At 46.2% G+C, this 26,518-nt stretch overlaps 1 protein-coding gene across 1 annotated transcript in view; it reads right to left on the bottom strand.

Annotated features, from left to right (window-relative positions):
* The window catches only part of Dok5 (docking protein 5), a 150,805-nt gene that overhangs the window by 12,127 nt on the left and 112,160 nt on the right, over positions 1-26,518 (bottom strand). Inside the window, exon 6 of the mRNA XM_052181581.1 lies at positions 23,242-23,377. Within this exon, the coding sequence (XP_052037541.1) occupies positions 23,242-23,377 (136 nt within the window). The remainder of the gene's footprint in view (positions 1-23,241; positions 23,378-26,518) is intronic.

The following is a 26,518-nucleotide window of genomic DNA, read 5'->3' as shown; positions in this document are numbered from 1 at the left end:
TATCCTGACAAACGTAACTTAAGGGAGAAAGTGTTTGTTTTTTCTCACAGTTAAAGGTAGGGAAGCCAGGGAGGTGGAGGTGACGCAGCTTGTCACATTAAATCCACAGTCAGCAAACAGAGGAGCGGATGCTGCGGCAGCCAGGCTCACAGTCTCCTTTTTAGACTCTCCAAGATCCTCGCCCAAGGGAATGGTGCCGCCCACAGTGGGGAGCCCTTCTCACCATAGACGTGACTTCTTGACTCTGGTGAATTGGTAATTAAAAGTTGTCACCACAGCCTGCCTGAGGAGGTCCAGGCAATAAAGATAGAAGTGATATTTTCAAGAGGCCAGCACTGGTGGGTGGGTGTCTAGGTCAGTTCCCCTCGCCAGGGTGGCTAGCCCTGGGTGCTTTGTTCATCCTGTTAACGAGAAGGACTGTCTGAGCAGCTGCACGGGGCTTCACTGTCTGAACCAGCTGCACGGGGCTTTACTGTCTGAGCGGCTGCACGGGGCTTCACTGTCTGAGCGGCTGCACGGGGCTTCACTGTCTGAGCGGCTGCACGGGGCTTCACTGTCTGAAGCAGCTGCACGGGGCTTCACTGTCTGAAGCAGCTGCACGGGGCTTCACTGTCTGAGCAGCTGCACGGGGCTTCACTGTCTGAGCAGCTGCACGGGGCTTCACTGTCTGAGCAGCTGCACGGGGCGTCACTGTCTGAGCAGCTGCACGGGGCTTCACTGTCTGAGCAGCTGCACGGGGCTTCACTGTCTGAGCAGCTGCACGGGGCTTCACTGTCTGAAGCAGCTGCACGGGGCTTCACTGTCTGAGCAGCTGCACGGGGCTTCACTGTCTGAGCAGCTGCACAGGGCTTCACTGTCTGAAGCAGCTGCACAGGGCTTCATCTACATCACATCTGACTTTGCTTCTTTAGAAGAAAGTCCCGTGCAAAGCATCCAGGCTTCAACACTACAATGGACCTTCCTCTGACTCGCCCAGTGCACCTGAGTTCCGTGGGAAGGGAGACACAGTGTGGAAGGGGAGGGAAAGACTATTGTATACTCCACCTGGCCGTGAAGTCAGGTCCCATCTCTCCCAACACACACTCTGTTCTGCTCTACAAGAAACAATGGCCACAAGGGAATCCTGGCGTGCTCTCTCTTCTCTCTCTCTCTCTCTCTCTCTCTCTCTCTCTCTCTCTCTCTCTCTCTCTCTCTCTCTCAGGTGTCAGTACAGTGAGTCATGAAGCATCCAAGTTGGAAGAGTTAGCCCAGTATCTCAACTTAGCCAGCTGAGAACCAAGTGTTGCCAAGCAACCAGGCCAGCTGCTTGGAGGTGGTGTTCCCTTCTCCCCTCCGCTCTCCTCTCAGGCCTCGCCACAGCCTTCACCTCTCGGCACAGCCACTTCCAACCATGACTGGATGCCATTGCACTTCTGCACCGAGGCCTGGGGGCTTCTCCACTTCTCAACAACCTGACCCCCATTTCCCCTCTCCCTCACCCTCTTATCCCCCCATCTCCCCCACCCCTCACCCCTCCCTCCTGCTTCCCTGAAATGTGTTCAGGTTACACCTTTGCACTTCTAACAGGGTTAGGCAATGCTACCTCACCTCAGACTTGGATTCTTAGTCTAGTCATTTCATCATTGGCTAGTGCCCCCTGCCTCCTGCAGACCACAAATTCCTTGTTAACCCTGCCCCTCCCCCCAAGCCATAGGGACACACACAGGGCTCTTTCTGAGCCAGGCTAAGAGACTCCTGGTGCTGTACAGTGCCATGAAATACTCAAGGCAGTCAACCAACCTGTACGATCCATGGGGTCTCAAATGTACTAGAAGCGTCATGCTGCCTGAAAGAGTTGTTGGTTCTGCCAAGTCTCTTTTCCCAGGGTTGTTCATTGACTGAACCATAAACACTTTAACAAAAATATCAGTAGAGGCTGGAGATACAACTCGGCAGTTAAAAGCACCTACAGAGCACCGTAGTCCGGTTCACAGCAACCACAGCTCACAAATATCTGTAACTCTACTTCCAAGAAACATGGCACCCTCTACTGGTCTCCATGAGTACTGCAAGCACATGGTGCACATACAGACGAGGAAAACACCCATACACATAAACTAAATAAACCTAAAAAAAAATCAGATTGTCATAAAAAAGCAAAAGCAGACCTGATGCGTGTGGTCACATGTACAAACCTGAAATGATTGCACTTGGTGAAGGAAGCCACTATAATAACGTCATAGGAATATATTTCCATTTATTTGAAATTCTGAGGAGAGGTGAATCCCTGGGGGAAGCGGATGCCCCCAGTGTGCAGAGGAGACAGGGTTTTCTTGGGCGATAGTGAGAATGTTCTGCACTTAACTGCGGCCTCGTAGTTCTAAATTAAAACTATTATAGCTTAAAGAGGTGTGTGCCTGTGCTCTATAAATGAGGATGATACGGTATGTTCCTACCTCAAGGGAGTCCCCATCAAAGCTACAAACTTATCTTGGGAGAGAAAAAATTCTAATGGCCAGGCTATTAGGCCCCCACAGAACCTGTAAAGTAACAACAGCTGAACCTCCCAAACCTACCAAAGTTCCTGGGCTCTGAACTCCTTCAGTCTGACGGGACCGCGTTCCCTCTGCCTACCAAGAATCTAAGCCCAGGAGTGCACAGCGACAGGGGCCTGGCTGCAATCCTCCCCAATACTGTCCTGCTCCCAAAGCCATCTGCTTCTGCAGTAGAGCTGGGTGGAGAAATGGAGCCGCATAGCTAGGTAGAACTGCACCCACTGCAGCCAGTCCCAGGACACAGGTCATGTGATCCTGGGCTGCACCTACTTGGAAGCAAACATGCCTCAGCCCATCAGCAAATCCTTTTGGCTCAAAGTCCTAAAATCATCCTTCTCAGGCTAATTGACTTTCCCTTGTCTCAGACTGAAGGGAGATCTCTGGCAATGACCATGTGCTAACAATACTGTCCTTGCCCATCCATTCATCCCGGTCCTAAGAGGATGGGTGTCTCCAGCACACTGTTGGCCAGTGGATCACGTGCGTCAGGGGCCATCCCTGTCCCTCTGTGTTTTCCACCTAAGAGGCTTCCAAAGCTCACGTGATTATTTCCCTCCCCTTTTCTTTCCTTGATTCTTCTTTTCCTCCCTCCATGTCTCCCTCCTTCCCCCACTCCTTTGCTTCCTTCTTTCTCTAAGACAGGGCCTCTTGTGGCTTCAAATTCACTGTGTAGTCAAAGGTGACCTTGAACTTGTGCTCCTCTTGCCTCTGCCTCCTAAGTGCCGAGATTACTGGCATGTGTTACCACACCTGGTTTAAGTGATGCAGGAGATGAAGCCTGTGGCTTCCTTCATGCTCAGTAGGAGCTCTTCCAACTGAGTTACATCCTCAGCCAAGCCTATGGAACTCCGATAACATCCTCAACTGTGTGTGTACATGTGTGTGTGTACATGTGCACGTGTTTGTGTATGTGTGTGCATGCATGTGTATATATTCACTTGTGTGTTCATATGCATATGTGTGTATGTTTGTATATGTGTGTGCATGCATGTGTACATGCATGTGTATGTATTCACTTGTGTGTTCATATGCATATATGTGTATGTCATTGCATGTGTGTAGGTGTGTACACACATGTGTGTATATATGTGCATATGTGTACATATGTGTACAAATGCATGTGTATATTTTTGTGCCCGTGAGTTTATGGATGTGTGTGTGCAGATGTGTATGTGTGTATGCCTATGCATGTATGTGAAAATGTGTATACATGCATATGTGTATTTGTGTTTGTGTATGTGTGTACATGTATGCGTGCATGTGTGTTTATATCAAATTTCCAGGATGTTTTAAGCATAAAGTTAAGACAGATGAGACAACAGTCTGAGAGACAGACAGAAAGGAGGGGACAGAGGGGAGGAGAGGGAGGGAGAGAAGAACAGCTCTCTGCTCTTGCCCTTTTGACTTCTACCCCATGTTTAGCTGTCTCTTGGCATTCCCCACCACCACCACCCCACCCTCACCCCACCACCACCACCACCCCCATCTTAGCCATTGGCATCTCCAGTTTCCTTCCATTTTCCTATCAGTGACACAATTAAATTCTCCCCACTTTGCCCTCCAACTCCATGCCCCATGCCCTGGTTGTTTTGTTGTCAAGTCGAGACACCTCCAGGGAGGGGAACCTCCATTGAGGAGTTACATCCATCACATTAGGCTGTAGAGCATTTTCAGGTTGCTGACTGATACAGCCCACTGTGGGTACAGTCCCCAGGCAGGCAGGTGGCCTGTCTGTATAAGGGAGCTGAGCATGAGTCAGGAACAAGCTAGCAAGCCCCACCCCTTCGTGGCCTTGACTTCAATTCCTGCCTCCCTCCAGGTTCCTGCCCTGAGTCTCCCTCGGTGATGGATTATAACCTGTAAAGGAAATAAACTTTCTCCCCACCCCCACCCCCGTTACTTTTGTTCAGTATTTAATCACAGCAACAGACACATGCTAAATACACGACTAGAACAGATAGCATGAGACCTTTCAATGTACGTCCTGAGCAGTCACCGGAACAGGAGTCAACCCCAGAGGTTGCAGTACGCTAAGATTCTATTCCTGCCCATTCCTTTGATACGCTCAAAGGCAACTCAGGCTTTGGATCTGAAAATATTTTGCCTGGCAGCAAGAAGGGGAAAGCACTCCAATATTTGTGATATTTATGACCTGTTCCTAAGACTTGTAATATATTGTGCTCTCTTACACAATTGATATATTTTGTTGTGTTTAGGACGTACAGGAGTATATCTACGGAAGATCCTAAATCAGCTCCAAGCAGGCAACAAAGAGAGACAGATAATGCCTGTGAACATGCTGGTATAGTTCTTGTCTATCTGTTTTAAAAAGCAAATATATATAGGAGCTAAAGAGATGGCCCCGTGGTTAAGAGCACTGGCTGATCTCCCAGAGGATCTGTGTTCAATTCCCATGCACCCACATGGCAAGTCACAATTGTCTGATTCCAGCCCCAGGGGGTACAATGTCATCATCTGGCCTCTCTGACCACTGCACACATGTGATGTACATACACACATCCAGGCAAACACTCATACTCATATAAAATAAAATCTCAAAAAGTAAGAGTGCATTCTGTTCTTTTAGAGGACTTGAGTTCTGATCCCAGCATCCACCACTGAGCAGCCCTCAACTGCCAATAATTCCAGTTCCAGGGGTTTCCACACCTTCCTCTGGCCTCCCCAAGCACCTACGAGTGCCAGTGCATACCCACACACAGACACACATGCACACATATGATTAAAAATAAAATGAGCATCACACGTGACACACCCTAGCTCATAAATACAGCTACAGAACACCCTCTCTTTCCATGTTGTTTAGCATAGATTCGTCTTAATACCTTTGGACCTGTTGTGCTCTGTGATGTCACAGCGCATGCCCTGCACAGTAACTTATGTTGCATATTTTCAGGGCTGTTTTATTTAGCAGGTAAGAGACTCTGCATTTTAAGGTGACCCACTCTCCTTTCTGAAACCCTTTCCTTACTGACCACAGTCTTCATCCAGAAAGCCAATATAGAGACAGCTGCTCCAACAGCCAATTTTCAAATGGGTTTAAAATTTTAATTTTAATTTGCACGTTAAAATGGTTTTCAACTGACTCGAAAATTACTTTTAAGTGTTGCTACGATATCACAGAAGCGACGAGTTTGTGATTTCATTTTTGTTCTTAAAGAACTCTCACCTTCAGGTTGTGCAACAGACTAAACTGTTATCACCAGGAAGAGGAGAGTTCAGTTTTTGGGAAATCATAGAAAATAAACTTAAAAGGGCGGAGTAGAAATTTCCTAGGCAGGCTCCAAGAGACAGTTTGTCATTGGAATGAATTTAAATACTATCTAGCCACAGTCTGTGCTTCCTAAATATGTGTTCATTACCACAATCTTCCCTTAATTATTATAATATATTGTATTGTAATATATATTATACATATATAATATAATATGTAAATATAATATATGTAATATATATAGATATATAGATATAGATATATAGATGCAGATATATATATAGAGAGAGTTAGTCACTGGCAATGACACCAGATATCTCTCAGGAGTCTTGGAATCTTTAAATGTAGTCCTATAAGTACAGGGACATTATCATTCTTGTCGGATAAATTAATTTATTAAGAATCATAAGGCCAACGGGGTACATGGGATAATTGCATTCAGGAGAGATTCAAGGAGGTAAACTGGAAGGGCAAATTCTTTGGCATTATTTGCATCTTATGCCACACTCAAACCGAAATGAATGCATTTCATAATAAGTCCCAGTCCTTCCCCGTTCGTTGGCTGAAAGGACTAGGGCAACTCTGAATAACCACTAAGGAAGGGGTGGATGTGTCTCTCTCCCAGGATCAGGAAGGTAGGGTGGGCAGCCATGGGCCCAGGAAAGGACCTAAAGGAACATGCACTCCACAGATCTTGGTGGTGTGACAACTTCCAACCCACACCATCTCCAGTCCCTGCCCTCCACTCTCCTCCCAAGGATACCAGCAAAGCAAACCAGAAGTCAGAAAGGGCGCTAGAAAGAGCTCTCGGAGGATCCGAAGGTAATCTCAAGTCTCTAAATTGAAAGGACTGCTCACTTATCTCAAGATGGGGCACAGGTTTTGAACCAGATCTTAAATGTTGTGTTTATGTCTACAGAGTCCAGACCAGATGATCAACCTTAAACTAGAACAAGAATCTTACTCGAGAGATTTTCTTTTAAAGGCACTGAAAACCAAGTGTATGCTTGAGTAGCCACAAAATGTAAACCACGCCCAATGGATTCACATCTCCCAGGTTCCGCAAACACCTCAGCAGCTTCCCACTAATACATCTTGTAGACGCTGGTCAGGCCTTAAGGATTGAGATAAACACCCTTGCTTCATCCCTCCAGGCTCTTCCCCCTTGATGAGCGGGTCGATCAATACAAACTACTTAAAATGCTAATCATTAGGCTGAGTGACAGCAACCAATTCTCCGGAACCCAGGAGACACAGATAATGCTAAACAACTTTCCTGTGATCTTTGTGGGGCTACCACATGGTGTTTGGAAGTGGGGGGATCCGTGGGTGCCAAGAGACACAGAGACCAGCATACCAGCTTTGAGCACTCTCCTCCCTCTGCTGGCCTTAGCATTAAACATAAGGAGCATTATCAGGATCTAGTGCTTGGGAGACAACTCAACAACCTGCTCTTGATTACCTAAACGCACAGGACATCAACATTCCACGGTCGGCTGGTCGGTGTGCTGGTAAAGGTGGCTGCATTTAGCCAAGTAGGAGATTTTGCCCAAGCTGACACTCTGTTCCCCAAGCGATGATGTGTACACCCCCGCTCTCCAGTGACACTGACCACAAATGCAAGACTCTGTGTCCCTGTCTTAGGAGTCAGGAGCCATTGTGCCTCAGGAGCAGCCTCCTCTACAAAATGGAACTAACATCAGCCACAAGACACAAAGCACCATTTGCGATGATCACACACCTGTTATCCCTGCCCTTGGGAAGCCGAGGCAGGATCTCAGGTTTGAAGTCATCCAGAGCCTCCTAGCAAAAGCCTGTCCAAACGCCAAGCAAAAATTTTAAATTGTTAGATGAAGATATTGTTAAGAAGCCTTCCAGGTCTTTATGTTTCTATCCAGAGAGTGACGCTGTTCTCGGTTTTGGTGACAGACACTTTTTTTTTTGCAGTGGGCAGTGAGCACTCAGTGCAGAGACTCCTGACTAGTCAAAGTGCTGGAAATAAGTGATCTGTGAGTGTCTAGCCCTGAATGAGACAATATATCCACCTCCCTGAGTTTCGGGAAACACGGTGGAAGAGAGGGTAGGAAGACCGTGTGAACTGGTGGATCAGAACGCGTAGAGTGCTTCCTTAGTAACACACATGGCTGTTGCAACGATGAACTCACATCATCTGTACACAGCACGGCCCCTGCAGTCATGAATTCACAGCAGCCGTGTTCTCTGCACGAGATTAAGCCAATCAACATCCCAGCATGGGTGTGGCTGGTGCTCACACTGTTCCTTCCATAGCTGAGGAACTGCTGGCAGTTGGTGGTTACTGGGGGAGGGGAAGCTGTTTTTTCTAAAGGGTGTGGCCACTGGTAGGTAGTTGGCCCCACACCCATAAACCTAACAGTAGATACGAATTTATCTGCAGAAATATGTTGTAGACATTAAGCAGTGGAGAAAGTATTCTTATATTCCAGTTGATAGAATAAACAAACGTGTTATCATCCAGATGCTTCAATATCACTTAGACACCAAAGCTGACTGTCCTGGCTGGTTCTGTGTGTCAACTTGACACAGACTGGAGTTATCACAGACAAGGGATCTTCAGGTGAGGAAATGCCTCCATGAGATCCAGCTGTGGGGCATTTTCTCAATTAGTGATCAAGTGGGGAGGGCCCCTTATGGGTGGGGCCATCCCTGGGCTGGTGGTCCTGGGTTCTATAAGAAAGCAAGCTGAGCAAGCCAGGGGAAGCAAGCCAGTAAGTACCATCCCTCCATGGCCTCTGCATCAGCTCCTGCTTCCTGACCTGCTTGAGTTCCAGTCCTGACTTCCTTTGGTGATGAACAGCAATTTAGAACTGTAAGCTGAATAAACCCATCCCTCCCCAATTTGCTTCTTGGTCATGATGTTTTGTGCAGGAATAGAAACCCTGACTAAGATACTGACAAATGGATTTCCAGACAACACAGTCCCAAGCCCCAGCTATACAACTCCGTTGTTTCTGTGGGCAAACACTACAAAGGCATATAAATGAATGGAAACATAGCCATGCTGCAATAAAACTTTATTTATAAAAACACTGACACTCTGAGCTTTGACCCTGAGCCACGGCAGAGACACCTGAATTTGACCTTTACTCTGACTCACATCTGTTTTCCACTGGCCACTTTTTGTTAAGTGAAGAGATCTAGCTAACTTTCATGGAAGTCCAATGATGTTGATTTTGCAAAGCTGACAATGACCCCTAAACCCAGTGTGTGTGTGTGTGTGTGTGTGTGTGTGTGTGTGTGTGTATGCAGATAGAGGTTTCTGTGTGGGATTGTGTAGGTACACATGAAAATGGGGTACACGTGAGTTGTTCCCTGCATTCCTTTCCTTCGTGTAGTTCTGGGGTTGGCCCACAGTCTGTTTGCCTGCCTCCTGATAAACTACACCCCCAGCTTCTTTGACCTTTAATCTTGTGTCATAATCTTAGCATATCACCCTGGTTGAACTCGGACTCCCTCTAACCCATCCAGTCCTTGAAAGTATAATCCTCCTGTCTCAGTTCCCCCAAATAGGTGATATTACAGTCTTGTGCCACCAAGACTGGCTACACCAAGTTTAGGAGTCTCTAATCAAGAAAGAGTGTGGGAAATGAGACCCGTACGAACAATGGGAAGAAGGAAAGGCAGGATTGAGCATGTATATGATCATAATTTTGCAGTTAGTTAAATTTGACATGCACGTGTTTATGTAAAAATTAACTAAATGGGATTTAAAATCCAGTTCCTAGCTCCAAGATAGTTGTAAAAATAGAGAAAGGGAGAAAGCTTGGGGTTCTCAGGGCAGAGAGCCAGCTGGAACTGCTTCCTCTGGCTTAAATGGCCACTCCGTCCAACCAAACCGTCCAACTCCATGTTCTGTGCACAGCTCCACCCAGCAGCCCTGGTCTCCAGGCATGAATTCTGCATTCTGAGTTCTGCAGCTCATGGTCCACTTATTGTATTCATTTCTATACTCCAGGAAGGCCCTGCCCTGCGGCTGGAAGCCTGACTGTGAACAAAAGACCATTTCTCTGTTCCTCTAAGTCCAAGAAGCAGTTGCAAGGCCAGCTTTGGCCACACCATGGTCTGTTTCCACACTGGCACTGCTTTGTCTACACAGAGGCCTTCTGAACAGCATTCTCCTTCCTGAGAGCAAAGGTCTCTCAAGCATGCTTTTAAACCCAGTGCCTTTCGGGATACCAGGCACATAGTAGGCACTTACTACAGAGTAAGTAGATCGTAAATGCTTCATGAATGAACCAATCAAATGTGAATTCTTCAATCATATGAAGAGAACTATTCTATCATCTGCAGTGTGCTCCAGGCCAGTGAAGAAACCCTGTTTCAAACAAAGCAATACCAAAAATAACCAAGATAAAAAAGGAAAGGTATTTAAGATTGACATCTGGCCTCCAGCCACATGCTCACACACATGCTGCCCAGACACGTGAATACATATGCCCATGAAGGTACACACATCTGCCTAGAAAAGAAAGAAGGTGGAAGAAAGAAGAAAGGAAGGTGGGAATGGAAGGAAAGAGAGAAAAGGGGAAAGGAAGGAAGGAGAAAGGAAGGAAGGAAGAGAGGGAGGGAGGGAGGAAGAGAGGGAGGGAGGGAGGAAGAAAAGGAAAGAAAGAAGGGAAGGAGGGAGAGAGGAAGGAGGGAGGGAAGAAAGGAAAGTAGGGAGGAAGAGGGAGGGAGGGAAGATGGGAGGGAGGGAAGAAAGAAGAGAGGAAGGGAGGGAGGGAAGGAAGGAGGGAAGGAGGGAGAGAAGGGAAGGAGGGAGGGAGGGAGGGAGGGAGAAAAGGAGGGAGGGAGGCTGATTTCTTTCCTGCTAAGAAAAATCCTGCAAAGGACACAGGACTTGGTGAGCAGGAAGCTGTCTGGGACAAAGCCCCCTCTGGGGCTTACAGCTTTGACAAGCTGACTGCTTGCGAAATCCACCATTTGGGGCCAACCTGCCAAGTGTAGCTCTCTGCCGTCCCCAGATGCACTGCAACGGTTATTTCCATGGGAAATGAAATGAAACTTTGAACATCAAGTTATTCAGCGCCATATGAGTCCTCAACTGCATGCATAAAACAAAGCCGTTGCTCCCTTCGCTTTGGTAACCATATGTCTTCTTACTGAAGAAACTCCCCACCTGCCCTCCTTAGGAGGCATCATTAGGGACTCAGTGTCCCACGCCTTTTAAAGCAGTGCTGCTTGGAACCTGAACCTTGTGTGGGCATTGTGGGGTGGGGTGGGCAGATGTGAGTTTGGTATCTGGCATTTTCTGTCATTGTTGGTTCTGGTTCTGTTTTCCTTTCTGTCTCTAATATTTTGCCCATCCGACCGACCTTTGAGCCTAGTGCCCGCACAGACAGTGCAGCTGTGACCCTGACAAGCAGAGGTTTGTGGGTCTGTGCACCAGCTGCCTTTCCAAGAGCAGACTTCTAATGCTAACGTGCATATGAGGGTGGGAAGAACGGCTCAGTGGTTAAAACAGGAACCGGCCTTGAAGAAGACCCAGATTTTGCTCTCAGGGGGTTCACAGCTGCCTAGAACTCCATCTTTCTGGGGATCCAGTGCCCTCCTCTCTGGCCTCAGAGGAGCACCTGCCCACATGAGCACACACACACACAGACAGAGAGAGAATGAGGGAGAGAGAGGGAGGGAAGGACGGAGGGAGGAAGGGAGGGAGATCGAAGGAGGGAAAGAGAGAGTATGCAGTGAACATTTACACACTCCACACTTTAAAATTCGAGAAACTCTTAATAGTTAATGCATAAAGCAAAAATCTTAGTGCTAGGGAGGCAGAGACCAGTGGATCAGGAGGTTGCTAACCAGTGAGCTAGTGAAGAGACTGTTTCAGAAAACAAGATGACAGATCTTGAGGAACGACTCCTGGCCTTTCCACACACACACAATCATACTGACCCTTTCTTTCCATTCTGGGACCATACTCAGTAGAAGCAGAGATCCAAACACACCCCAGCAAAGAAGAGGTGACTCATTTTCACATCTCCACTCTGGGGCTGGGTTCAGGAAGGAGTGGCGGGCTGGCCACAGGGTTGCTGCAACAGATGCATCCTCTGTGGCTGTTTGTCTCTTGGTTGTATTTTGCTATGCGAAGCAGGTGTAACCGTGCGTATCTGTGGAGTTCCTGTTAGGAGCCCATCCCTGCTTCTGCCCTACAACCACAACTTCTTAAAATCATGCTGTCTGCCTTTTGATAATGTGCCACCTCCGTCAAAGAACCAAATCACGCAGCCAAATTCCCTTTGCTACCGGTTTCTACCCAGCAACCCCTGGAGCTTCAAGCAGAGTGTCTGTTTCCTGGCCCAGGTCTCACTAGTTTGTATGTGGAAAAAGAGTCTCTAGAATAGAGTACATTTGTGGACTCTCCTGCCAGTGTGTTACACATACCAGGTCATGTGACCTACCCAACCATGCACAGCAGACACCCTAACCATTATCCTCATGTGACATTGGAGAAGCCAACAGGCCAATCACAGAGGGTAGAATGGGCAGTCTATTTCAGATGCACTGGTCCATCAGATGCTGAGCCCCTTGGAGGAGAACCTATCTTTAGGTCCTGGTTTCTTAACCTTGGTGCCAACCCTGGGTTCTTGGATCAGGTTATTCTCAAGTTTGGGACATTGTAGGATGTTAACGTCTCAGGACCCTCTCTACCCTGGCTGCACTTTAAATCACAAATGTTGACGACATTGGCTCCAGTTATTCTGGCTTGTCCCTTAATGAATAAAACAGCTACTCAAGGAGAACCCATAGTTTAGAGTAACTACACATTCCAGTCTGTCTACCTTATCTTAGTTACATACACTGTATTGCATAAGGAGCACTTTCCATTGGAGCTGATGTTGTGCACACACAAAACATAAGCCTGCAGGCTAGATTTGATGCTCAGATGCCACCATCTTGAGAATCCTAATACCTTATTCCCAAGGACCTTCATTTTCATTTTGAGCTTATTCAACAGGTGGCCAACTTTATTTTTCTTTCTACAGATGTGCATGCATGTTCTCATGTGTGTGGTCATATATGCATGGATGTGCACCTGCATGTGGAAGCCCACAGTTGACAACAAGTGGATTTCATGATCACCTTAGATATTGAGACAGAGGTTTTCAGAAAACATGGAGACTGACAATTCTGGATAGTCTAGCTAGATAGTCCAGCAAGCTCCTTGGGCCCTCATCTCTACCACCTGTGCACTGACATCACAGGCAGGCCGCCATGCCTGTCTGACTTTTACATGGGTTCTGGCCATCTGAAGTGTAGTCCTCATGTTTGTGTGGTTCTTCACCGTTTGGACAACCTCCTCAGCCTAGCCCACCTCTTTCTAAATATATTTTAAACATTAACATTTATTTCTTTTACATGTGTGACTGTTTTGCTTGCATGTATGTGTGCACACCACATGAGTCTCTGGTGCCTGTGGAGGTCAGAAGAGGGCCTCAGATCTCCTGGCACTAACTACAGATGACTGTGAACCACCATGTAAGTTCTGGAAACTGAACTCAAGTCCTCTTGAAGAGCAGTGCTCTTGACCGTTGAACCATCTCCCTACCACCACCCCAACACTTTTCTTGATAAAGTCAACTCTCAAAAATATTTCCACTTAAAAAGCAATGTCTACAGTCAGTATTTTGATCAGACCTAACAAAGCCTTTAGAAGTTTATCATGTGGTTTTGTTTTGAGTTAAAAGCTACAAAATCCCCATTTTCTCTCCCAAAGAAGAGTGTCCAGCTGACTGTAGTTCTTGATCAAACTACTGTACACACACACACACACTTGTTTTCTAGCATAAACTTTCAGATGTATTTTGACACTCCCCAGAAAGAACATGCCTGTGTTATTAAAAGTAGATTAAAAGAATTGCCATCTTCAATGCAAACTGATATCAAGAAAAAATATGCATCAAAATCCCATAAAGTGGGAACACACACACACACACACACATACGAACGCAATCACGGACACACACATATGCACATACACACACACACACACACACGAACGCAATCACGGACACACACACACATACACACGCGCGCATGCGCGCACACATAAATTGTCCCCCCTAAACATAGGGTTGTAAATTTGAATGAGGTGATCATTCATGTTGCTTTTGTGAGCAAAAGACCCAGGTTATTGAAGCAATAATAAATAATAGGAATAGTGAAAAGTTGAAGACCATTCATCACTTCCATGACATTTAAAGATTGTGTTAAGTCTCAGCTCAGACAGGCCCAGTATTCAACACATGCTCTTATTTTGTAAAATGTAGCAATCTCTGTTTCTTGTGGATTTCACCAGTATAAACACTAGAAACAATTCTAATAAAAAACTAGAATTATCTCAGCCATTAGGTAGCAAACCAAACAAAAGCTGGCTTGTATCTGTCAGCTCACAAAACCTCTGCATGGTCTTCAGTCATCTTAATCTGGTCCCTGGTCTGTCAGGAGACATCAATCAGTGTGTTCTCGATTCCTGTACTGAAGCCGGAGGATAACATTTCACCTTCCAGGATGGCAACATAGTGGAGCAGAACTTGTATTTCATGCTTGGACAGATTGGTAAATACTTGGCTAGAAACCCATTAAGTGGCCAATTTCCAGTTCTGCAGACGCCCTGAACTGGATCACCCCAGAATGTTGAAACCTTAATATCTGATGGCAACTGTCATAGCTCTAACTCCAAAGGCCCTGTCCACAGCATTCTGGCAATTAGTTGCTGGCCATGGCCCAAAGCTATGCAAGACAAAGCCTTTTCCTACTGGGGCGTCCATAAACTAGAACCTCTTCTGAATGATATCCCTAAAGTGATGCCTTTTGTGTCTCTAAAGTGATGTATTCTGATTAACTTCTTCAGGGCATCAGATTTAACCAATGGGTATTTGAGTTGTGTGCTTTTGTCTTTGGTAAATTCTTATCAGGAGATGCATGGGTTGGAAAGGAAGGATTATTATATAAGTGCATTTGTATTTAATGCCCAAGAATTATGATTCAGAGCTGGAGTTGGGTCAGACATCTATTTATAGCCTGCAAGAGAAACTCCAGTATCCTAAGAATAGATTCTACATGTTGCATATTAAAGGGAACAACTGGATGGGGCAGTGGGTAAAGGGGCTTGCTGCAAAACCTGCTGACCAGAGTCTGTTTCCTGGGATCCACTCAGTAAGGGAAGAAAACCAGCTCCAGTAACTTGACCTCCACAGGAATTCTGTGGCAAGTGCATTCCCCAAATGAGATAAATTAATTAATTTAATTTAGAATAAAGTAAAAGGGAGGAGGAGGGCTATTCAGAGAGCTAGCAGCAAGAGAGTCAACTCATGGCTTCAAGAAACCTGAGATATTGTCAATCTGACCCTTTAGAAAGGTTTGCAAAGGAGTCTTTATTGTAGGTGTCTCACAATAAATTAAGAACTGTAAGGAGTTGATCAGATTAATCTTTCCTGTGTCTTTACTCCCATTCCCATCCTGAGATTGACTGTGACGGAGATTAGAAAAGCCATACTACTTGCCATTGTCTACGTGGTCTACCCAATGCACCCACAGACCTCTGCTCTCAATCAAACAAGCTTAACACGCAAGGGTTGAGGATACACCCTGGGGTTTGTCCTATCATCCCCAGGCTTGCAAGCTGGCACCTGCTCATGGAGCGATCCTCAAACACTGAGTGTCAGTTTTGAGTCTACAAAGCTACACTCTGCTGGTAACAATGTTTCTTTTGCTAAAGAAGTGTAGCCCAGAGTTAGACAGGAACACAGTGATGGGCACTTACAGCTGTGAAACATGGGACCATCCAATTAAACACGCCACTGTGTTCCTTAGGATGTTATAGGGACCAGAAAGGAAGAGCTCCCACAAGATAGGCTTTACCTACAAGAGTCACAGCAAATTCCAGTAAGGATCCTAAGTCTCATCAGCACCTAGCATTTCTGAATTAACAACCTGCTCTGTCTTAACTGATTAATCTTTTTAAAATTAATTGATTCTTTTAATTTTAAATGTATGAGTGTTTGCCTGCCTGTGTCTATGTGCACCATGTGTGCAGTACTCACAGAGGCCAGAAGAGGGCATAAGATCCCCTGGAACTAGAGTTTCAGAAGGTTGTATGCTATCATGTGGGGCTGAGGACTGAGCCCAGGTCCTCTCCAAGAGCAGCAGTGTTCTTAACTATGTTTACAGTCCCTTAAATGTTTATTTTTAAACATGAGGCATTTCCACATATCTACTACTAATTTCTAAGGAATTCGTGTGAACTTGTGTGTCTTGATTTTATTTATTTACTTATTTTAACTTTAGCCGAGTACACACACAACCTCACTAGTACTCTGGAAATTGTGGTCACTGTGTTTAAATCATGGCTCCATCACTCCCGAGATGTGCGTCCACATGTCAACCCCCTGAGGCCTAACAGTGGATGATACCGCCCATACCTGTGGCCATGTTGAAGATCCAATGTTAATAGAACAGTTCCTCACGCACAGTAAATTCTCAATGAGTGTCACATACACTATCCTTCCCGCCTGCAGTCAAGGCATGGAGCTAACAGTGTACCTCCCAAGAACTCAGCTCAGGCACAGCTTGCTGTGGAAAGATGCTCAGGGCCTTTGACACGGCACCACGTACCCCTGACAATTTCCCTCAGTTATCCCTTGCCTTTCTGCTGCTGTGAGAAGAAGAAGGAGAAGGAGAAGGAGAAGGAGAAGGAGAAGGAGAAGGAGAAGGAGAAGGAGAAGGAGAAGGAGAAGGAGGAGGAGGAGGAGAAGGAGGAGAAGGAGAAAAGGAGAAGGAGAAGGAGAAGGAGAAGGAGAAGGAGAAGGAGGAGAAGGAGAAGGAGAAGGAGAAAAGGAGAAGGAGAAGGAGAAAAGGAGAAGGAGGAGGAGGAGGAGGAGGAGGAGGAGGAGGAGGAGGAGGAGGAGGAGAAGAAGAAGAAGAAGGAGAAGAAGAAGAAGAAGAAGAAGAAGAAGAAGAAGAAGAAGAAGAAGAAGAAGAAGAAGAAGAAGAAGAAGAAGAAGAAGAAGAAGGAGAAGGAGAAGGAGAAGGAGAAGGAGAAGGAGAAGGAGAAGGAGAAGGAGAAGGAGAAGGAGAAGGAGAAGGAGAAGGAGAAGGAGGAGGAGGAGGAGGAGGAGGAGGAGGAGGAGGAGGAGGAGGAGGAGGAGGAGGAGGAGGAGGAGGAGGAGGAGGAGAAGGAGAAGGAGAAGGAGAAGGAGAAGGAGAAGGAGAAGGAGAAGGAGAAGGAGAAGGAGAAGGAGAAGGAGAGAAGAAGAAGGAGAAGAAGAAGAAGAAGAAGAAGAAGAAGAAGAAGAAGAAGAAGAAGAAGAAGAAGAAGAAGAAGAAGAAGAAGAAGAAGAAGAAGAAGAAGAAGAAGAAGAAGAAGAAGAAGAAGAAGAAGAAGAAGTAGTCTAACCTGAGGCAATCTGTGGAGAGGAAGGAATTATTTGGGAATGATTTGGGTTGGACATTCCATGTCACAGCCCAGCATTGAGGGAAACCACAGCAGAAACCACAGAGGAGCACTTCCTGCTGGCACACCTATCTGATGATGCTTAGGTAGCATCCTTCTGTAGCCCGGGATCACCTGCTTTGCACAGTTTACAATCCATGCTCCCTCTCAAAAACATGTAACATTTCTGTTCATTGAAACAGTCTCAGTGCGTAGTTTAGGCTGGTTTCAAACTCAAAGGGTAGCCCCAGGCTGACCTCAATGCCTGGCCCTCGTTCAACAGCCTTCACAGTGTGAAGTCACCCACGCAAGCCACCGCATCGGCATATAGATGTGGAAGATTTTGTGTCCTTAAGTTTTATGGTCTGTTCTCCTTAAGACATATCTATCACACTGCTCTGCAGGTAGTTGGCGGAAATTCTAAACAGTTTCTTGTATAATTAGTATGCCAGGATATAAAAAGATTTTAATTTGGGAGAGGAAAGAAGAAAAGGTGATAATTGCTTCAAGCAGGGTGTTAAAGTTAACACAGTTAACCAGAATCCGTAAATAACAGAGGTAAATCTGATCTGGGAGGGGGAGGGCGAGGCAAAGACAGGAGCAAGGCAGGGAGCATGAGAAAGGCGCTCACTCACACAAAACCTACGCCTCAACAGCTACTTCCTTCAGTGTCCGGAAGGCCAACCAAGTTGATCGCATGAGTTTTTAAAGCTGCCTTGCCCCATTTTATATGTGTGTGTGTGTGTGTGTGTGTGTGTGTGTGTGTGTGTGTGTGTGTATATGTAGATATGTGTATATGTGTATGTGCACATATGTGCATATGTGTATATGTGTATTGCACATATGTGCATATGTGTACATATGTACATGTATACATATGTGTATAAATATGCATATGTTTATATGCATGCATATTATATGTATCAAAATGCTTTTACAATTATATCAAATATAAATTAATTTGATGTCAAGAATTATGAAAGAAATCACTTGAGTTCTACAAATTCATTTAAAAAAATATTCCAGAAATTCCATTTGGCCATAAATCAATCCATTAATCCATTAACAACCAAAAAAAAAAAAAAAAGCATGACAAAGCATTTCCAATTTCTGGCTCAAGCCCATGTGTCATCAGGACTCAGTTTACGTGGGAAACTTAATGCCCCCCTCAACTTAGTCTGCTCTGAGGTACCTAAAAGGCTCTGCTAAGTAGCAGACCACCCTGGGGCTCATGCCTCAAAGGGAATTCTGGAATGACAGGTCTCCTTTTGGCATGAAGAGCGTCCCACGGGCTGCCACTCCTCATTCCAAAATTAGACTTTAGCATAGACACAGTCCTCAGAGGCAGCAAAAATAGCGGACTGCCGAAGGGAGGTCCTCAGTTGTCCCAGGAGCTCCATGCTGCTTCCTCATCAAGGCAGCCAAGTCACACACAATGATGCACTGGATTCAAAAACATGAGGATGGGAGAGAATTATACTATACGGCACGTGGTATCAGAACTCCTAAAAACATACTCTGAGCCTAATCCCGTTTGTATGTGCACATCTGTAGTCACGTGTGTGAGTGTGTGGATGCACAGGCATGCACATGACAGTGGCGGTTAGAAGACATTCTCTGCCAGGCTGTGGCAGTGCACGCCTGTAATCCCAGCACTTGAGAGGCAGAGGCAGGCGGATTTCTGAGTTTGAGGCCAGCCTGGTCTACAGAGTGAGTTCCAGGACAACCAGGGCTACACAGAGAAACCCTGTCTCGAAACAAACAAAAAAGAAGGAGGAGGAGGAGGAGAAGGAGGAGGAGGAGGAGGAGGAGGAGGAGGAGGAGGAGGAGGAGGAGGAGGAGGAGGAGGAGGACACTGTCCACCATTTTTTTTTAAAGACTCCATTCTTACACTGGCCTGGCCATGCTAATTATGCGAGGCTGGCTGGCTAGGAAGGCTGAGGACTCCAACCGTCTGCCTGCCCCCCAGCACGGGATTCCAAGCTTGTGCCAACACACTGATTTTGTGGTTTTGGAATGTGATTCTGGAGACAGATCTTGTGTCCTCAAGCTTGCAAGTCTAGCACTTTGCAGACGGGTCCGTCTCCCAGACCTCTTCTTATTTATTAATTTTTTTTTATATATGTGAGCAGTTGTTTGGAGGAGGTGCTCTGATACTGAGGGAGATTTGGAAACAAGTCAGACTTGAAAACACTGACCAGATGGAGCTTTAATACTTCAAGACAGCGTAGAGGGAACCAGACGAAAACTGCCCAGAATTCCTGGCTCCAATGACATCAAGCCTCCATAGCTGCAGGCAAATGATCTAGTTGGTGTAAACATCGCTTTTCTCATGTGTACATCAGGAGGAGGTGATTAAGTTCTTCCAGGTCAAAACCATGAATGAAACCATCTCTTCCAGTGTAGGACACACTGTCTATCTAACATCATAATCTGTATGACATCATACAACCAAGCAGGGCCTCACTAAACATTTATGCGTGAAGAAGTGGTAGAGAGGAATGAACGAAAGCATTATTATAGTGCTTAGAGAAAATCCAGGTACCGTCCCCAGCTGGTCTCAGGAGGCTGGATAAACGGCAGTAAGGGTGTCACTAGTGAGCAGAGAACCAAGCACACAGGATTTCTAGCACACAGGATGAGAACCACACAAGGAACGAAGAGTAGAATCATTTAAGAATAGAGTAAGAAGCAGATGCGAAGGCGGCCCTGCTGTTTCCTGTTCCTGAGGTTCGTAGGCTTGTATAGTCAATCTCTCCATGACTGTGGGTAGGGGATGGGATCTGGGAGAGGGTGTCAGGAAAATGGAGTGGTTTCTCCATTGTCCCCCAGTGGGATTGTGACATCTACCTTTCGAGAACACTATTGCTGAATTTGATGAGCCAAGTGACTGCATGGTAGAGACCCAGGTGACAAAGAGTGGTCATTGCCTCAGGGGTAAGTAACTGAGACTCCAAATTGCACACCCAGGAGACAACATGCCCCAGTAACCATGAAGCCCCTTCTGCTTCTCATCTGCAAGTGAGATCATTGCCCTGACAGCACATAACAGTTTGAGGAGAAACAGAGGCAGAGGGATCCCACTAGGCTAAGCCCAAAACCAAACCCACTCAAACGGAGATGGCGCATGTGTGCCCTGCGTTCTGCCCACATCCCCAGGCATGTGAGCTGCTTTGTGGCACCTGAGCGCTGCTATCTTGTCATGCAGCAATAGAAAACTATTCACTTATTAATCCAGATTAGATAGTCCCTGACCACAGTGTGCACAGGAAGTCCCCAGGCTGAGTGTGACAACCTAGAAAGCAGGGGGCACTTCAGAAGACAGAGAGACCCAAGTCTGTCTGAGGGGGCAAGCTTGACTGGGCATTCCCAGGGTTTGCCTCATTGAGCAGTGTGGTCACTGTGGCCTGACCTTTTCACCGTTCCTCATAATACAGAGAGTGGCATGTAAGCCTATCTTAATAACTGTTCCTACCGTCCGACACAGCCTCATCCTGATGAACTCTGGGATTTGGGGCTGAGGCTGTAGTTTCTGACTAGAGTGGTTCCCCGCTGGCTCTATTGTGGATGCAGTTGCTGGGCTTTACCAAGGCAACAGGTGTTCGGAGAGCTTGGATTTCCCAACAAAGAGGCTGAGGCTAGAGGCACCTGCCACCACCTCTGCCAGTTACAAGGTTGGCTACTTCGGGAGCAGGCCAGCAAGAGGACAAAGGTCATCGATAGGAAAGAATAGGATTGTGTTCCCTGTGACTGCAATCTTAGGCACAGGAATCCAAAACACTAACCTCAGGACAGGTGCATCATGGGGTATCTTTGCTTCCCTAATCGGGCTCTGATTAAAACATGGTCCTGTTTGGCTTCCCACAATCCCCAGCCTAATGCCCCACCACCACCACCACTCAGATCCCATTTGGATGCTTTCCTCATTTCTTCTGAAACAGGATACGACCACCTGAAAGCCACACGTCCCTCCTGGAACTTGCAGAGCGTGCAGCAAATTAAGGGCAAATGATATTATTTTCTAGTTAAATTTTCAGAGGGATGATTGAGTAAATTACTCATACCACCGATTAATTTTAGCAGAAATAATGAGGAGGCAGAAAAGGGGAAAACATAACATGCACACCGTCATCTCCGTCTGCCTTTCCAGGACTGATTCATGCTAATTAAGGCTTTTCAAATAAGGTAATCTCACCAAAACTTCCTTAGGACCTGACAAGCATCTAATGGGGAAGCAGGTAAGCCAGGAGCACCGGATCCCCACCGTCAGGCCAGGGCACACCCACCCTGCACTGTCTGTTTCTCCATCCAGTCATTATCCTTCCTGCCACCCACAGGATTATTCTTATTGTGACGCATAGAAAGTATAAGGACAAAGAGATAAACTGTGAGTCCATATGTGCCAAAAGAACGTTTTGTTGGAAAGTCATGGGGGGGGGGGGAATCAAATCTTTCAAAGCATTCAGTCTTTGGTTCAAGGTTTGAACTTTAGTCGACGCTAGGCAGTTAGTGCCAACAGACTGAGCCCTGTACAGAACCACGGCTTTAAGTTTTCTTATTTTATTTTGTGTGTAACAAGGTCTTCTCCTGCAGGTGTGCCTGTAAACCATTCACATTCCTGATGTCCACAGAGTCCAGAAGAGGACATCAAGTCCCCTGGAACTGGAGTTTATTTTTAAATTGTGTGTGTGTGTGTGTGTGTGTGTGTGTATGCGTGTGTGTGCTTGTGTCACGGCATCTTCATACAATAGCAGGTGGACGGCTATGTGTCCTATCTCAGGCTTTCTTTGTCTCAGAGAGCGTTTATAGCTGAACTGCACTCCACCCCACAGTCGTTCCCTGCCTGCATGCTGTCACACACGGACTCAAATCCTTCATCGGAGCCTGGACTATTTCTCTCCAGTTTTCCCCAGCCTTCTATCACTTGTACTTTCTAGACACATTCGTTGGCCCTAGAAATAATAGCCTCTGATAAAGATATGCATACACATGCAGAAGCCAGCAAGTCATACAGTTGAGTCGGTAGATGTTGAAGGGCCTGCGTGTAACGTTAATGTTGGTGAACTGTCACCTGTTGTTCCCGAAAAGTTCCCTCCACTTCCGTCTTAAACACGTTTATCTCAAAGTGTCCTCTAAAACACCCTATCCAGTGACCCCCAATTCTCTTATGGGCAGAGAGAAGCTGCAAGAATGTCAGGCTACAATACAATCTTGAGAACAGCTAGGAAAACCATTCCCAACGGGCACCACTACTGTTTATCCTGGGGATGTAAAACTGCCTGACGTAGGAGCAGAAGGAAGCCAGATGTTCAGAAAATCTCAGCTGGGCGTCCCAAAGAGGAGTTCCCAGATGATTTCTGCTGTGTGACGTAAGCTGCGGTCTGAGGTCACTTCCCTTGCTCCCTCCCAGTCAGGCTGCCCCAGGCTTCTTTGGTGATGTCATAAGCACCCAAAACGATGTTTTGCCACCTCTCTGCTGCTTCTCTCTGCTACTTCCTGTTTGGTTTCTCTTTACAAATGCTTGCTACCTGCTTAATAAACTCACTCTTTGGCCAGGCGGTGGTGGCACACGCCTGCAATCCCAGCACTCTGGGAGGCAGAGGCATGCGGATTTCTGAGTTCGAGGCCAGCCTGGTCTACAGAGTGAGTTCCAGGACAGCCAGGGCTACACAGAGAAACCCTGTCTCGAAATAACAAACAAACAAAAAACCCCTCACTCTTTGGAAATCCAAAACACAGCTGTGACTGCACATCCTCCAGGCCGTACACATGGGCAAGTGTCCATGTGCAGTAGTTAAAGAAAAAGCAGATGAATACGGGTATGGATGGTTTACCAGTTAGCCACACTGGGATTCTAAGGATAGCATTCATCCCACACCCTACTGTGTTAAGAAACAAATCAGCTGCGAGTGTAAAGTGGGCCATGGGGTTCAGCGCGTCCATTCCCCGACCATGCTCCATAGTGGTGTGTGCTGGACAGAAAGCAGACATTCCAGACATACCATTGAATTTTTCACGCCCTGCAGCAGCCGTTCATGCTGCTCAGCTATGGCCAAGGCAGCAGAGTGGACCTTCTGGTAGATGGCCTCTCCATCCCGTGTTTGAAAAATAAATAGTCCTTCACCAGTCTCACACATCCTGTAAAGACAAAAAGCAATGAATCTCTGAAAACCTGCCTCTCAGAAGGTCGATGCACTGAGATTCTGCTCATTCACTTTCGACACAGGATCTTGCCATGTAGACCTTGCTGGTCTAGAACTCTATGTAGCCCATCTTGGCCTTGAACTTGCAACATCTCTCTGTATTTGCCCCCTGACTGCTGGGATTAAAGAGATTCCACCACACTTAGCATTGCACCGAGGGCTTGAGAGCATTTACTCCTAATGTGATTATAGCTCATGTGCACATTGACTAAATAAAATTAACTAGACCATAATAGTCAATGTCTAATTAATTATCGTAACAGTGGGCAGGGAATCAACACTCCTGGCTGATGGGTATACTGATTGGTGTGTTTGTTTTGTTTTGTTTTTTAAATTGAAGTAGAAGGTAAGTACGATTTCTCCGTTCTCAGCAATAATGCTATATTTCACCTTTGTACTCCAAAGGGGACCCTGTGGCACTGGCCCCTCCTTTCGCTCCATGAACAAGCTGTCAGCAGAAAATCTCACATGTGGCCTGTACTTTTCAGGGGGAAGTTAGGGCTCTGTCTCTCTTCCCTACTGTTTGAAGTTCCCCTGCAGACAACAGCCTCAAGGATTCTTTCATTTCCAAAACCCCAGAGCAAATTATGGTCCAGCTTCTGGCCAACGTGCTGAAGCAAATGCAGCCCAGCTCTTCCTTAAGGAGCACGACTCTGCTGAATTAACATGTGCGGCCACCATGTATATGGTTTTGGTGACTGATGTCAAGCACTGAGAAAATCCACCTCGGACCACAAAAATCCAGAAACAAACTGATAAAGGGAGCTGGCCAGGCACCATTAGACGATAACAAACAAAATGATTTTCAATTACATATATTTTAATGTATATACATATATATACTAAATATATATGCATATGGAAATATATTTAATTACTATGAATATTTTAGTTTAAAAATATTTATTTTATGTGTACAGGTGTTTATTTTTTCTTTTTGCTTGTGTGTCTGCGTACCACATGCATACCTGGTGCCCTTGGAGGTCAGAAGAGGACCCCAGATTCCCCAGAACTGGAATTACAGACTGTTATGAGTGACCGTGTGGGTGACCCGTGTCCTCTGTCAGAGCATCCAGTACCCCTAGCTGCTGAGCCGTCTGTCGCTCCAGCCCCTACTATCCCTCTCTTAAAGAATTTGAATAAAATCACATGCAGCAAGACTGTAAAGGGTTCTAGTGTGGCTATATATTCAACAATGGTGAGAGTTTGTTTCTATCCGTCTACGCTAAAGGATCTGAGTCTCTGGTGGCCCCTCTTTCTACTTCAGTGCCTCCGGCTGGGAGTGTGAATACTGCCTTACTTAACGCTTAAGTTGTGTTCATGTCTGAAAACCCGCGTAACACTGTGAAGCAGCTAAGGAAGTTTCTAGCTCAAGCTGTTGTTGTTTCTGAGTCTTGTCCAGTAGGCACAATTAATGCCATAGAACAAGGAAATGTATACCAGTCCAAGACCATAGTCAGCCCAGTGACACAGCTGCACAGTAGGGCCTAATAATGGCAAATACTGCTTATATTAAATGTCGGAAATATGGATTTATGAGGAAAAAGGAAGGGGGTGCTGGGAGAGGGAGAACAAGTTTGGTGTCAATCAGTCAACCTCAAGAAGTTAATGCCAATGAAACTGATCATGGGATTTTAATCATTTCATTATATCCATCCAATAAAGTATGAAAGACACTCTTCAGTGACGTCTGTTTCAGGACGACATCTTATGCCTCCACAAACTCCACTCTCAGCTCCTTTGCACGTAAGCCATAAAACCTGGATACCACATCCTTGCACAAAGTTCTGTCAGGTTTGGTGATTTCTGTCCAGTAGTAGGACGGTTGAGGTGCTCCAGGGGCCATGAACAGCTTGTTTTGTTTTGACTAAAACTCGCAGTAGGAAAAGTAGTTTCAGTTATTACCGAATCCATGCATCTGTTGATATATGGATTGGTCATTGATCAGCCTCTGTGCTAATGCTGCCTTCCTGTTCTTCGTACCCGATGCTCACATGACAATACGGAATATGATGCTCGAGGGACAATGTTCTCTCTACATCGCCTCTCATCAACTGGCAAGAGCAACTCTGAAGAAAGAAGTGACCCTTTCGGACAAGGCCTGAATGTTTCCTTGTTTGTCTTGAGATAGGACGTCATCATCCCACTCTGTCCCCCCAAGTCACTCCATACTCATGGATGAGTTGAAACTGCTAATCTCTCTATGGCTTCCACCTCCGAGTGCTGGGATCAAAGGAGTGAGTCACGATGCTCAGTTCCAGCAACTGCTTGGGGGCAAGCCCAAGGCTTTGTGCACGGTAGATAAACCTTCTACCAACAGAGCTATATCACTAGCCCCGTCCAATGTCTCCCTTTGAAAAACCTAATACAGACCTTTTCTTTAGTGCTATCATTTAAATCTTTTAGATGCTGGAATCAAAAACAAAGGACCAAAGGGTATCAAAATGGCTATGGCATCAAAATTTCATTCTTGGCATGCTTTCACGTCTCTCAGTAAAGCAGACGCACGGCACAGCCACTGGTTTGAATGTCGGAATTTTCTCGTCTGTTTAGCAAATGATGTGTGTCCTTTAGTTGCACTGCATGGCCCACACAGTGGGAAACTGACAAAACCTGGGCTTCTCACACAATTCTCCTCAGGCCTCCTCTAATCTTGGTGCGCACAAGCCCTCCCATCCTGCTTGCTTTGTCTGACTGATTGGCTTAGAGTGGTTCCATCAGCACCTCTCAACACATTAACGTGTTGCTATAGGCCTTGACAAAACAGCACAGTGGGGGAAGGGCCCAAGGCAATAAAAAGAAAAACACATCAATCAGACTAATGGCTTTATATAACCCAGCAGGGCAGTGCAGGGCTGGTCAGCTCTTCAGAAAACACAGGAGAAAAACTTCCTCAGGGGTTCGTGCATGGAGAGGCAGGAAGGGCAACAGAAGCAGGCGTGTTGTCATCTTGTGACCCCCCCCTTCCTCCTTTCTCTTCATCCATTGGTTTAGCTTGGATGCTCTTGGAAGGATGTCTCATATCACATCTTTACCTCAGAGGTAAGATGAGGACCACATGTCATGGATGCCAGTC

This window comes from Apodemus sylvaticus, chromosome 5 (assembly GCF_947179515.1).
Source record: "Apodemus sylvaticus chromosome 5, mApoSyl1.1, whole genome shotgun sequence".
Classification (NCBI taxonomy): domain Eukaryota; kingdom Metazoa; phylum Chordata; class Mammalia; order Rodentia; family Muridae; genus Apodemus; species Apodemus sylvaticus.
Note: the sequence above shows the minus strand (reverse complement) of the source record. Positions and strands in the feature narration are given on the sequence as shown.